The sequence below is a fragment of the Musa acuminata genome, chromosome BXJ1-1, assembly GCF_036884655.1.
Source record: "Musa acuminata AAA Group cultivar baxijiao chromosome BXJ1-1, Cavendish_Baxijiao_AAA, whole genome shotgun sequence".
NCBI classification, from domain to species: Eukaryota; Viridiplantae; Streptophyta; class Magnoliopsida; order Zingiberales; family Musaceae; genus Musa; species Musa acuminata.
The window spans coordinates 7,931,833-7,945,077 of NC_088327.1; the positions used below are offsets into that span (position 1 = coordinate 7,931,833).

The following is a 13,245-nucleotide window of genomic DNA, read 5'->3' on the forward strand; positions in this document are numbered from 1 at the left end:
AAAAAAGTTTGTAGTTAAAGTAAATTACTCAAAAGAAATACAAATCAGATTTTTATAGCGGTTCGATCGTTATGACCTACATCCACTCCTGATTCCTTCTCCGTTGAAGCCACCGACATCCACTATCAGTTTTCATTTTGCTTTATGTCTTGCTATCATAATTAATCCTGCATACAAAATCTATTTTAATTTAGACAATTAATACTAAGCTTATTAGATGTTATCCGACACGTCATTGGTTCATCAATGTTTCGTCCAATTGTTTGACGCATCGTCCTCTCTTGTGGCTTATTGTCCGATCGACCAGTTGACCTCTGCAACTTCGATTTCCTTGACGTAATATCCGCTTTTCTTGGCCTAATGTCCGAACTCATGACCCGAAGCTTTCTGTCAATACGTGTCGACCGATCATTCGGCTTGACATCCAATCTTCTAATATATTTTTATCCGGCTTAGTATAATTTTTCATGCTTTAATTATCTCTCCCGAAGCATCGTACGTCATCCAAAATACAATTAAATCATAAATATTATCAATTGATTTTATCATCAAAATTCGAGATTCAACATAATATTTAATAGTAAAAAAATGAAGATATTATAAAATCAATATAAAATCATTTAGTGTATATATATATATTATTTAATAATTATAAATATATATAAATAAATTAGGAAACGCACTTCGATCGATCAGATGATCAAATCACGTTATATTTAATTGCTTGTTCCAATTACAGCAGTATGCGTACGTGGAATGACCACCTACTTCGTTGGACTGTACATATCTTCCGGGCTTTCTATTCCCCAGTCGCCCTCTTCCAACTGACCGTCCGTGGATCCTCTCCAACCATACTAGTATCAGTAATTTCCAGTCCAACATTCTCTGACCGTTTACGTGATCTCACATCGGAGCGCTGACAGGAACGACGAATGATGAGTCTTGTAAATAGAATGGTTGGAGAGGATCCGATTTCGTAAGGGCAGAAGAAAAGATTTATATATCTCTCTCTTAATCGTGAAGGAAAAGCCAACCCAACCACCGCGTTGGGGCGCTCGGCAGCGGCGGAGAGACCGCGATGGGGTGCGCGCAGTCGAAGATCGAGAACGAGGAGTCGGTGGTGCGGTGTAAGAATCGGAAGCTGTTCATGCGGGACGCCGTCGCATCCCGCAACGCCTTCGCAGCCGCCCAGGCCGCCTACGCTGTCGCCCTCAAGAACACCGGCGCTGCACTCTCCGAGTTCGGCCAGAGCGAGCTCCATGACCACGGTCAGTCTCATGCCTCCGCCGCAGCCGCTTCTTCCTCCTCGTCCTCCTCCTCCGTCGCCGTTGGGATGAAGCCATCACTCCCTCCGCCTCCCCCTCCTCCCCCTTCCGACTCATCCACCTCCCCTGCCGCCCCCATCCAGCGCTCCGCCAGCATGCCTGCTGACTTCGCGATCTCCAAATCCAAGAAGAAATCCCTCGGCAAAATCCCCGCCGATGCCTCGATCCGAGAGGAGGATGAAGCGGAACACGCCGATGACGATCATTCCGCTGCCAGGAGCTCCTCCCCTGCTCCGCCGCCTCAGCCTCAGCCTCAACCTCAACCTCAACCCGCTCCGCCGCCCTCCTCCGAAACCTGGGCCTATTTTTTTGGGTCAAACGATCACATGATACCGCCCAACCTTAGCCAGCCGGAAGAGACCACATGGAGGGAGACGATAGAGAAAGAGCAGGAGAAAAGGGCGCCTCCATCTCCTGTGAGAACCGATGGAGCTCCTGGTGATGAAACACAAGCGACGCCTACAAAGGTTGTCGATGAACCTTCTCCTCCGCCACCGTCAAAGCAAGTCAAGAAGGTTAAGCATGGCGGTTCAGCGGACCACCAGCATGCTGCGTCTGCTGGAGCATCTGAAACGAAGAGGAGCAAAACTCCGGCTCCTAGTGTCAATCTGATTCAGATTTTGAATGAGCTGGATGACCATTTCCTGAAGGCATCGGAGAGCGCTCACGAGGTTTCGAAGATGCTCGAGGCCACTCGGATGCATTATCACTCGAATTTTGCCGACAACAGAGGCAAGCCTCTCTGACCTTTTGAATTTTGCTATTTTTAATTTATTGATATCTGCCTGGTGAGATTGATCCTGTTTCTTCTCTTTGAGGTTACTTTGACAAAAAAATGAATTCTCTAACATGAGCTTGTAGAACTTTATCATCCACACAATTTTGCAATTTACTCCAAACCTCTATCTTTCTCATATATGATTAAGTATGTCTTAAACGTTCATCGTTGTGCCCCATTTTCAGGATAGTTGCTTACTGTTGAACATTTTTAGACATTTAAAAAATATATCGCAGAAAGTCAAAACATTGGACGAAATTAATCCTTGGCAACTAACTGTCTTGAATTATTGTTTCTTGCTTCTGTCTGTGCCATTTTTCTACTTTGCCTTTCAACAAGAACACATTTTGGTCTTTCTTCTCACTTTGAATGTACTTATAGAGTAACTACGTTTTGAAGCCTGGTTATCGTGTACCATGAATCATTGTCATTTGCTATTCACCCTTTTGCTTAAGAATCACAAATCCTTGTATAATAAGAAAGGAGAAATGGAAGATCATATAAAGGAAGCCTCAATAATAGTTAGTTGTGTTGATAACTCGGATGCAACCTATTGAATATTTAATTTTTTTTCTCCTCAAGTTGCTTACTTGTATATTATAATAATGCATAATCTGTGTTGATGTCTAAACCGTCATTGTTTTAAGGTAGGAAGCTTTTGTAGGTTGTTTGGTTTTATAATGCAGCTAAAATAAATTTGCATGCATTTTTAAGAACATTAAGAAGTTTTATGGTGATTCTCATAGTTTTTTGAGTCTTATAATTTAAATTAGGAGTTTAACTAGGGTTTTCTAGGATGCCAAAATAACTTGGGCTATTCTATCAAAATAACAGCTGCTAATGTCCTTCTTACAAAGACCCTAGGAAGAAGGGAACCAAAATGAATTCTGGTGATGGAGTTCAAAAAACTTCCTGTGTCTATCCTACCTGTAAAAAGAAGACAGGCCACCCAAAATCCTTTTGGGTTCATGGTCAATCTGGATTGGACTTTAATTGAATAAGTTTATTTAATTTACTCTAGTTAATTTTTTCTTTTCATGGGAATCTTTTTAATATTTTAGACGAGGTTTTTTGTAAAAAAAAAAAAAACATAAGTTGCCACATGACAATACCTCTTACCCTTTTTTTTAACTTTAGCTTTGTGGATTGCTCAAAGAGAATATAAAAGAAGACAATGAGGAAAAATGGCAGAAACTAAAATTTCATTTGATTGAAGATCACAAATCTTAATTGAGAATTCCATCACAGGAATATTACATCATTCTATTAATATGGAAGCCAAGATATATTATTACAAAGGAAGATTATCTTTCAAAAGAATCTGAAAAATTATCTTCCCTGAAGAAGGAAAGAATAAACGGTTGATTTGTATTGATGCATTTTTTAAATTATATTCTTTCCAAAATTTTGTTCTTTTCCTTTTTGCTTGTACTTAAGGGTCTACAAAAAAAAAATGGAAAGGGAGTGTAACTGGGACTTCAATAAATAAATGAATTTTTCTTCAATAGTATACACGGCCGTTGAAACTAGTACAGGACATATAATCAAATCTTGTTATGATGAACTAATAAGAATATAAGTATGCATCATCATCACCCATTTTTCTTTCCTTGGTCCTCAATAATCATCAAGAAATGGAAGATTAATCATTGGGAACTAGATGATGGTAGATGGTAGTGCATTTGTGATGTAAACATATACTCCAGCCAATTGCAGAGGATGTCCTTGAAGAGGTGCCATTTGACAGCATGGTGTTTTTGAGGAGGCTGTAGAAGAGAGCCTTGTCATAGATAAACTTCTCCTGCATGTTGGGTGGGATCATTGCCGGACACATACCATATTTCTCATGCTGCATGTATCTTAAACATGAGTAATGACTAATGACAATACTTGATGATTCTAGAATATTATAATTGGAATTGTTTGTGTTGCACACAGCCAATTATCATGCTAGTGTTAATTTTTGTTTGCAGTTCTTATGGAGTTCATGTTCCCTTTAGCTACACTTAGTGCATTATATTCCTCTTGTACATTTCTTTGTTCATAATGCTTTATGTTGACTTCACATATGAAATGAGTTGTTTTAGTCAGCCCATTCCAAATATCTGGTCATTGATGGCACTTGTTCCTGAGTAGGCATTGAGTCATTTACCATTTAGCATTCGTGTGATAATTTTTACTCATTCAGTCATTCTATATTCAGGACACATTGATCATTCAGCAATACTCATGCGAGTTATTACATGGAATCGTTCAATAAAAGGCCTGTCTCAAGATGTTGTTAAGGATGATTTTGATAATGATGAATGGGAAACTCATGCAGCCATTCTGGATAAGATGCTTGCATGGGAGAAAAAGCTTTATGATGAAGTTAAGGTAAACCTGCTGTACATATTTGCTTCTTTTTAAAGTTTTTTTTTTGGATTTTGTTGGATGCTATTGCTCTTGCAGCTTGTGCTGGATGATTTCCAGCTTTACAATAGACCTTCACTTTTCTAGTTGAAGTTAACAACAAATCTTTATTAAATGTAGCTAGCAAGGACATTCCCTTTTGTTTGGCTTTTATTCTTCATTTCTCGCCTTAATTTAAAGCATTAAACTAGTTCATTAAAGTATATAAGCCAATTCTTGATGCGTAGGATTGTGAACTTAGATTCTCTAACCATGATAGTCAATTTTATGCATTTTATTGATTAATTTTGGTTAATCATAATATAATTATCATAATATTATAACAAAATTTCATAATAAGAAACCTTTTTATATTTGCTTTTATAAATTAAATAAGCTGACATTAGACTGTTGCTTGACTTATAGCCTTGTAGGATTAACACACGTGTCAGTGTTATGTGATAACACAAAAGTTACAAAATTGAATTTTCGCACTATAATTGATCATTGGGATTGAAATTGTTGTTTTCCTCTGTCAGAAAACGTCATCCAGAACCTGACAAAGACTATTCTGTGACAACACAGAAGTTAAAAGTTGAGCTTCCGCACCATGGATTAAAATCTAAGTCAAGTGTACTGGCAGGTGGCCAGATTACTCGCACTAGAGAGGAAGAGAGAGAAAGAGAAATGAGGGAAGGAAGAAGAAGAGGATGTTAAGGCGGAAGATGAGGTGGAGGTGGAGGCATAGTGGTAGGAGAAGATAGTAGCACCAGTGGAGTGGGGAGAAGGTGATGGCTAGGCAGTGCAGTGGAGGAGGCAGAGGAGGGGAGAGAGATACTAATAGAAAGGGAGTGAGTAGAAGAAAGAGAAAACAAAACACAACAATTGTGACATCTATCAAAAATGAAAAAAATCATCTTATTGACATAAAAGAACCACCGTAAGAAACTTCACTTAGCCTATTACTGCCTCCAACTTGCAATGATTCCTTTATCTTATCTTTCAAGTGACATTTCTGATGATTTTATTATAGTTTTTCTAGGTATACCAGCGTTTTAGATTTGCTATTTCCTTCATGTTTGATTTTCCAAGTGACAAAGAATGCTAGTCTTTGATTGCATTTTAACACTCATAATATGGATTGCCACTTATTGACTCGACTTTAAAATTTCTATTTATGTTTATAAACTCGTGATTGATGGAATTATCATTGTAATACTTTTATAAAATCCCAAATAAGATTTTGTTTTGGCTTGTAACATTATATTCTGATGATTCTTATGTTTCAGCTTGTTAATGACATATGCTTGTTTGCATCATCAAGATAGACAAGTTACCAATTTATTTTTAGTTTTGAGAGTGTGCTTCAGGATTCATTAACACCATTTTCCTTTTTTTGAAAAAGAAAACTTCTATATTAGCTCAAAATGCAAGTACAACTGGCACCAAGCTCCTCGGAGCTCAAAACTGAAATAAAAAAATGGAGGCCCGTTGGTCCTCTGAACCTGTTGTACACCATTTTCCTTCTGACCTGTTCCTATGTTACTTAAGTTTTTATAAAGAAACAATTTCCAAACCACATTTATAGAAAGTAATATAATTTGCTGTAAATCCTTTTTTAGTTTTGTTTATTGTTGAATCTCATAATCAATTGAACTCTTGATACAGGCTGGTGAACTTATGAAAATTGATTATCAAAAAAAGCTAGCTTTGCTGAATAAGCAAAAGAAACATGGGGCAAATTCGATGGCATTGGAAAAAATCAAATCAGTTGTAAGCCATCTGCATACGAGATACATAGTTGATATGCAGTCCATGGATTCAACAGTTTCAGAAATTAACCGTCTTCGTGATGATCAACTATATCCAAGGCTAAAAGAACTTGTTAATGGGTAAGTTGCTCTCCCATGGGACATGCTCATCATGTAATGTTTTGTGGTCTGCTTGATTGTGTGTTGTTCTGTAATCTGCTTGATGTATAGGATTTTTCCAGTAATTATTATGATCTTATTATCCTAAGCATGATGAACAATTTTTATCCCTTACCCATCACATGCTTATTTGTGATCTTTCTTCCCTGTTTTGTTTTGTTAAGCTGGACACCCATTAGTATGACAACCATATTTAGATCTAGTCTCAATTATACATGAAGCAGTCCCCATTTTCTTTGGGATCATTCCAGATAAAATTTCAAAATCCCATTAATGAAAGTAATATTGTATATCTCATTTTGTAGTGTTCACCTCCCTGGTATCTAAATCAGCTGTAGACATAATCTGCTCCATTCATGTTTATGCCTTTGATGTACTTATTTTTTGTCCTTTGTTCATTTTGCAACATATTTATTCTTCAACCATTTGTTCTGCAATATGTTTACTTTGTGTCTTGCTATATAAATAGACTCGGTCACTAATCCGGCAAGGTGAGCTTATATTTGTTTCACCAATTCTCTCACTAAGCCCAAAGAGACACAAACTTGCAATAGGGAATCACGTTGATAATGGATGAACTTCCTATATAGAAAATAGAGGTATTTTATTAGAGATAATATTATTTTAGTTGATAAAAGTTCAAATAAAATTAATTCTAAAGTTGAGTTATGGAGACAAATAATTGAAAATTAAATATTTTAAATTAAGTAGAGCTAAGACTAGATATATGAGATGCAATCTTAGTAATACAATATAGTTAAGTTTGATTGGAAAAAATATCAATAAGTCAAAATTTTAGATATCTTGATTCTTGGATCAAATTTTCAATATGATGAAGATATTGATGAAAATATTATTCATGAAGGAAATCTATCAAAGTACGTATAATTTCTGGAAGCTTAAATAATAAGAGAAACTTCTCTTGCTCCCATAATAAGAATATTTCTTCATAATTGGTCCTAAGCATGTTTATCATGTGTTCTTATTGTTCTTCTCCATGACTTACATATTGGACCATGCAAGTCGAATGTTATTTACATTTCTCCCATTATTAGGTAATAATCACATGTTGTTCTCAAGGTACTTATGAGATCCCTACCATTTCTTAGTACTATGCAATTCAATTTTTAGTGTGTTCCATACAAGCAACACATTGGTGTTGTTTTCCATCAGATTAAGAGCTTTTGAATCATTTTGGTGTATATATGTTAAATTAGCCATAGCATCTTAGAAAATTGCCTGCTTCATACCACTTCTTTCATTCTGCAGTTACCAATAAAATTTCTGAGGTTGTAGTATTCTAGTTAAATATGTTTAAATTGGATTACTATAGACGTAACTGATCTTGACAACTTAGAAAACACTTATTCAAATTCACCGTTAGAACTAGCCATATAAGATTCTTAAGTTTCTCCCTTTGGTAGCTAACACAAGTAAAATGTTATGATTTTGCTGGTTGTCAATGCTTCCTTCCCTCTTGACTGTTGGAGGTCAATGGGCTCTTTGTTTATCTATCTCCATGCTTTATTCCTTATGTATCTTCTCCTGCTTTAAAGTTACTTGTAATATACAAAGATATTGGCTGCTAGAATTTTTTTTTCTATATCTGTCGGTTAAAATCATATTCCTGTTTTCATTCACATCATATAACTGGAAGTAATTGAGCTATCTAGTATCTTCACTTTATTTTCTTCTTTTGATATGGCATTATTTCATAGAAAGGAAAAATATGAATAATTTCATATACAACAAATACGAAGTTTCCTTTACACTTCCAATGGCTGACCCTGCTATGTTATCCTAAGTTCAGAGTCATATGATGTAGATGTTCAAAGATGGGTAATTCATGAAGAAGCCTACACTGGGAGCCTGGCAAAGTTTCTGGCTTAAGCATGAGTTATGTTTTGACCATGGTTTTAGCTACAACAATAGTAACATTTTGGGTTCATATGTTTGACTAGGTCATGACATGGCATTGCCGCTGGCATATTTTGGTTTAAAAAAATGAGAAAAGGACTTTATACCATATTATCTGTTGTTTTTGAGATGTGATATTTTGTTCATCTTTGTCGTTTCAATAAAGAGAAAATACACACGGTTTTGGGTCTGGTGATTTTGGGTCATTTAATGCTGCATAGACTACTTTAGTTGCATCACAATGTTCTCACAGAAACACAGCGAGATATCATCTTTTTTGTGAAAAGTGCTGCCTCGTAGTCATGTTAGATTGATGTACACAAAGCATGACATGTTTCTTTAGTCGTATCTGGAGCTTGACTTCAAATGTTTCTCATGTGCCAAATCAATATAATGTTGCCTCTTTGTCAGGATGGCTAAGATGTGGGAGACCATGCGCTTCCATCATGGCAGCCAGCTTAAGATAATAAAGGAAATCAGAGGTCTTGACATTCCACTTGCTCCCAGGGAGACAAGTAAACAACATCATAATCGAACTGTTCAGCTTTGGAAAATGGTTGGAGAGTGGGATTCACAGTTCGACAAACTCATGAGTAATCAGAAAGACTATATCAAAGCCCTAAACAGGTGGTTGAATTTGAACGTTGTTCCAATTGAGCGCAGCAGCAGGAAGGACGCATCATCTCCACCGGAGCAAGCCGATCCTCTGATCAAGACCCTGCTGCATGCATGGCATGACCAGTTAGAGAATCTTCCAGTTGATCGGGCCAAGAGCAGCCTAAGTACCTTCTCAGGAGCAGTGCAGGCCATCATGCTGTGTCAAGTCGAAGAGCTAAACTTGAAGTTGAAGTGGGACGATGCCCACAGGGATTGTGAGCGGAAGAAACATGAGTTTGACGTGTGGCATCACAAGTACACGGAGAGGATCACGGCAACATCCTCTGATGAGGTTAATCCCGAGACAGTCGAAGGAGCAACACAACAGGATCTAGTGTCAGAGAAGAAGGCAGTTGTGGACAATGCAGAGAGTAAGCTGAGGGCGTCGGAAGAATCATATAGGAAGCAATGCAAGATCGTGAGGGACAAGTCACTAACCAGCCTCAAAACACACCTACCGGAGCTCTTCCGGGCCATGTTAGATTTTGCCAGCTCGGGTGCAGAGATGTACAAGAGACTGAGTTCCATCAGAGAATCACAAAGCCTGGTGAACGATTAGGGAGTTGTGTATTGCGATTTTTTTTTTACTTGTTTTGTTTTTTGTTTATATCCATTTCATCAGAGATATGTATTGTGATATTTTGTGTTCAATTCTTGTTTGTAAGTAACCGTGAGCGTGACATTAAATTCTTGTTCATTTCTTGTTTGTGGATGGGTGATTAGAGAGTAACTGCGGCAGCTGTCTACCTTCTTCGGTTAAAGCAGAAACGATGTCCAAAGTCATCGAAATCGAGGGGTGGTCTACAGGTGTTCGTATTTTTGTACAAATTGAATGGTATATATATATATATATATATATATGATCTGTAATCTTCTCTCTGCTGATTGTTGTGTTACTCTTTTCTCATGATTGAAGAACTGTATTGGAACTTTGTCCAAGAAACTTGTAATCGTGGCAATAACAATAGCAATAATTGCAACAACAGTAATTGTTTGTCTTCATTCAAATAATTGTCGATGAAAAAAAACAGAAAAAAGAGGTAGAAGACAAGAGGATAATAGTACGAAGAAGAGATGAAGGAGATGAGATCTGATGAGCTCAAATTATAATTCCAACAACACAAACAACAATTCCAAGGCAATGATTCTGAAGAAGAAAAAGAAGAAACAAAGTCTCAAGGAGTAGAAGAGGAAGAAGAATCTAAAGTAGCAGTCGATGAAGAAGAATCTGAAGAAGGCATCATATACTCGTGAGCTCAAGCCTTCATGACTGATTACAACACCATGAGCTTCGTAAGTATCACAAGCAAGAAGATGAAGAAGAAGTCATAACAGCTTCGTAAGCTTCATAATTCCCACACGTTAACATGATGAAGTAGGCTACAGATTCCAAGGCTAAGTACCTGAAATAACTCTGAGGAATCTGAATCCGTCACGTCAAGTTCCACAACTGCTCAGCAACCCATAATTCTAAGATACACACACACACACTGCTCGTACCCAAACGGACTCCGACCACACCCTACCTTATCCACCACGCATCACTGCGGAAGTCCTCCTCCTCCCAGGGAAAGAAGACGATGACGCCACCATCCCGCAGCTCAGCTCTTTTCCTGCTCTCTGACGCCTTCTCACCTGCACCAGCATCCTCCCGACAAACCGGACAACACCTCCCCGGTTGCTCCAGCCACTTGTCGAGGCAGGACTTGTGGAACGGATGTCGGCATCTGAGCTCTCGCGTCTCCTCACCACGCTCCATCCTGCAAAGGCAAATCGCACAGTCCGAGGAGCCGATCGAAGCTGTGCCGCCGGAGAAGGGCAACAGCCATCGGGCGAAGAGCTTGATGGGGAGGGCCAGGCGAGCCATCCTGTTCGACGAAATGCCGGGCTCATGAAACTTTATAGAGCTTGATCCGGGAAGGCTTCTTCCCATTTCGCGGATGCGATTTGGCGTTCCCACGAAGTTCTCATGGCGATGTGGTATGCTTCTATGAAACAGCGTTCCTGTGGCATCACATCATACGACAATGACGGGCTTGTTTTCTCCCATGGAAATGAGGACAACATATGCGTTTACACGTTGTAGAAATGCTCCAAGGGCAATGGAGGTTAGCTTCTTAACCATCGTTATCTTTTTCTTCCAAGGAAATGAGGAGACAATATATGTTTTGCACGTTGAAGAGATGTTGAAAAGACGATGATAATTATTATTGATCTTCGACGAGCAATTATTTGGTTTGGACGAATCTTTGAGGATGGATATGACTCTGACGCTTATTATAAGACATTGATTTTTTTTTTGTTCTGACTAATTTGGATTAGTTTTGAGGGTATAAATATTTTTGTGCTTACAGGACTAATTTCCTTAATTAAATTTAGACTAAATACATCTCAATCTTATCTTTAAGATAAAAAAAAATAATTAAAGAATATTCAATATTATGTATCACGAGATTTACATAAATCAATGGATATAAAATCTCTCTTTATATTGCAAGATTAAGATTATCTTCAATATCATTATTGTAATAAGTCAAACGATCATAACTGTAAGCAGAGACGTGTGGAGAAATAAAAGGAACGGAGGGAGAGAGAGAAGCAAAAAACCTAAATGATAAGAGATATATATATATATATATATATATATATATATATATATATCATCACAAAAAACCTAAATGATAAGAGAAGAGGTCATGTCACTGATGGTGATGGGAGCCTCACTGGGTTGGGGGTGATATTGACATTTCACATGTAAATTTTATTTTTTTAAAGGATAAATATTGAAGACAGGATTTAATCTCAAATCGATTAATATTTATATTATTTTAGTTGTTTCGTGAATAATATTTAAATTATGAAGATAATTCACATGGTCGATCAAGTGATTGAAGTACCAAGTTGTTGTTCTTCCGAGACATAACTATTCTTGAGATCATAATCGAAGTAAAGAGAAAGAGAAAGCTTAACCGAGGAATATACCTAACAAGAGAGCATGTAGCGGCCACACTTCTTTTTTGCCTAGTGATGATCGATGTGGCTTGCTCGCATTAGCGAGTCGCTTTAGATGGGATGACTTCAAGATGTTGAAGTGCACCACAAGTGGTGTTATTGGGTAGAACATGAAAGGGCGATGCATTTAGAAGACAATTTGAGGGTTTCATGGTGGCCCCTAACTTGTGATGGGTGAAGAAAGAGAGAGATTCTAGTATCGGAAGAATAATTATGATAGTTCCTATTTAATAAAAGCAAAAAAAAATCAAATTAGTTGGGATCGACATATATGAGGTTGAATATTAATAAAATTTTAAAAAATAAAATTATTAAATTATGATCAATATTTATATTTGACTCTCGATTCTTATCTCGTATAACTGGGATAACTGGGATTGCTTAAGATGTGTGACACCCAAGCAATATCCGTATGTCAACCTAGATTTTGACTTGCATAGTAAGAAAAATATTAGAAATACGAACATTCAAAATGTCATTGTTAGAAAAAAAAAATAAGATAACTTAAATCATAAATAACATAAAATAATCACGGAAGACTCTCGAAAATACTCTGCACATAAATGGAGGTTCCAAGATGCACATCTAATATTCACATAATACTTTCGTTGAATAAAAAAAGGCACACCGAAGATATTCCTATGCCACCCAATGGGTTCCAAAGTGCTAAACGTTTTGTAAGATAAGATTGTCAACCCAAAATTAACATGTGATACACGAGAACAGGGTTGTTTTAGGTTACTTTTCCCTTTATGAAATAATGTATAACCAAAAATATTTTTTAAATTTTATATGATGAAAATATAAAATAAAAAAACTATCAACAAATAAAAATGGGGTAAATTCTGCACCATACATACTACCCATGAGAAAAATACTCAAAAATATTAAAAAAAATAACAAAATATAATAATAATAAACCATCATGGACAACCATTTCCTTTCTCTTTTCATTGAAATGTATGTCCAAGATATATATAGAACTCGATCGGGATTACATCAGATCGTAATATGTTTATGTATTTATGAGTATCATATCAATTTACATTATATTAAAAACAACAAGAGAAGATATCTTTTTGGATTCACCTTTAGATGATCCAAAGGAGACTAGAAAATTGCCTTCTACACACATTTTCTCATCTTAGAAGAAAGATTATTCACTATTTTTAATATGATAATATCAACATATGTATCCTACATGCATTTACTCACTCTTTCAAATGAAGAGTAT

At 36.9% G+C, this 13,245-nt stretch overlaps 2 protein-coding genes across 2 annotated transcripts; one reads left to right on the top strand and one right to left on the bottom strand.

The window, feature by feature from the left end:
* Positions 1 to 1,008: 1,008 nt before the first annotated feature.
* On the top strand, positions 1,009 to 9,696 carry LOC135645864 (protein ALTERED PHOSPHATE STARVATION RESPONSE 1-like). The gene is made up of 4 exons (XM_065164741.1): positions 1,009 to 2,057; positions 4,307 to 4,479; positions 6,163 to 6,386; positions 8,754 to 9,696. Exons 1-4 carry the CDS (start codon positions 1,079 to 1,081, stop codon positions 9,556 to 9,558), a joined length of 2,181 nt encoding a protein of 726 aa, XP_065020813.1. The 5' UTR covers positions 1,009 to 1,078; the 3' UTR covers positions 9,559 to 9,696.
* An 825-nt stretch (positions 9,697 to 10,521) lies between these two features.
* Positions 10,522 to 10,932, bottom strand: LOC135607180 (E3 ubiquitin-protein ligase RHA2A-like). The gene has a single exon (XM_065099078.1). It carries the CDS (start codon positions 10,930 to 10,932, stop codon positions 10,522 to 10,524), a length of 411 nt encoding a protein of 136 aa, XP_064955150.1.
* Between the last annotated feature and the right edge of the window lie 2,313 nt (positions 10,933 to 13,245).

Coding starts and splice junctions, on each gene's coding strand:
- LOC135607180 (XM_065099078.1), bottom strand. CDS start 10,932: ATGGGAAGAAGCCTTCCCGGATCAAGCTCTATAAAGTTTCATGAGCCC.
- LOC135645864 (XM_065164741.1), top strand. CDS start 1,079: ATGGGGTGCGCGCAGTCGAAGATCGAGAACGAGGAGTCGGTGGTGCGG. Junction 2,058..4,306: donor GAATTTTGCCGACAACAGAG/GCAAGCCTCTCT, acceptor TTCTATATTCAG/GACACATTGATCATTCAGCA. Junction 6,387..8,753: donor CTAAAAGAACTTGTTAATGG/GTAAGTTGCTCT, acceptor CCTCTTTGTCAG/GATGGCTAAGATGTGGGAGA.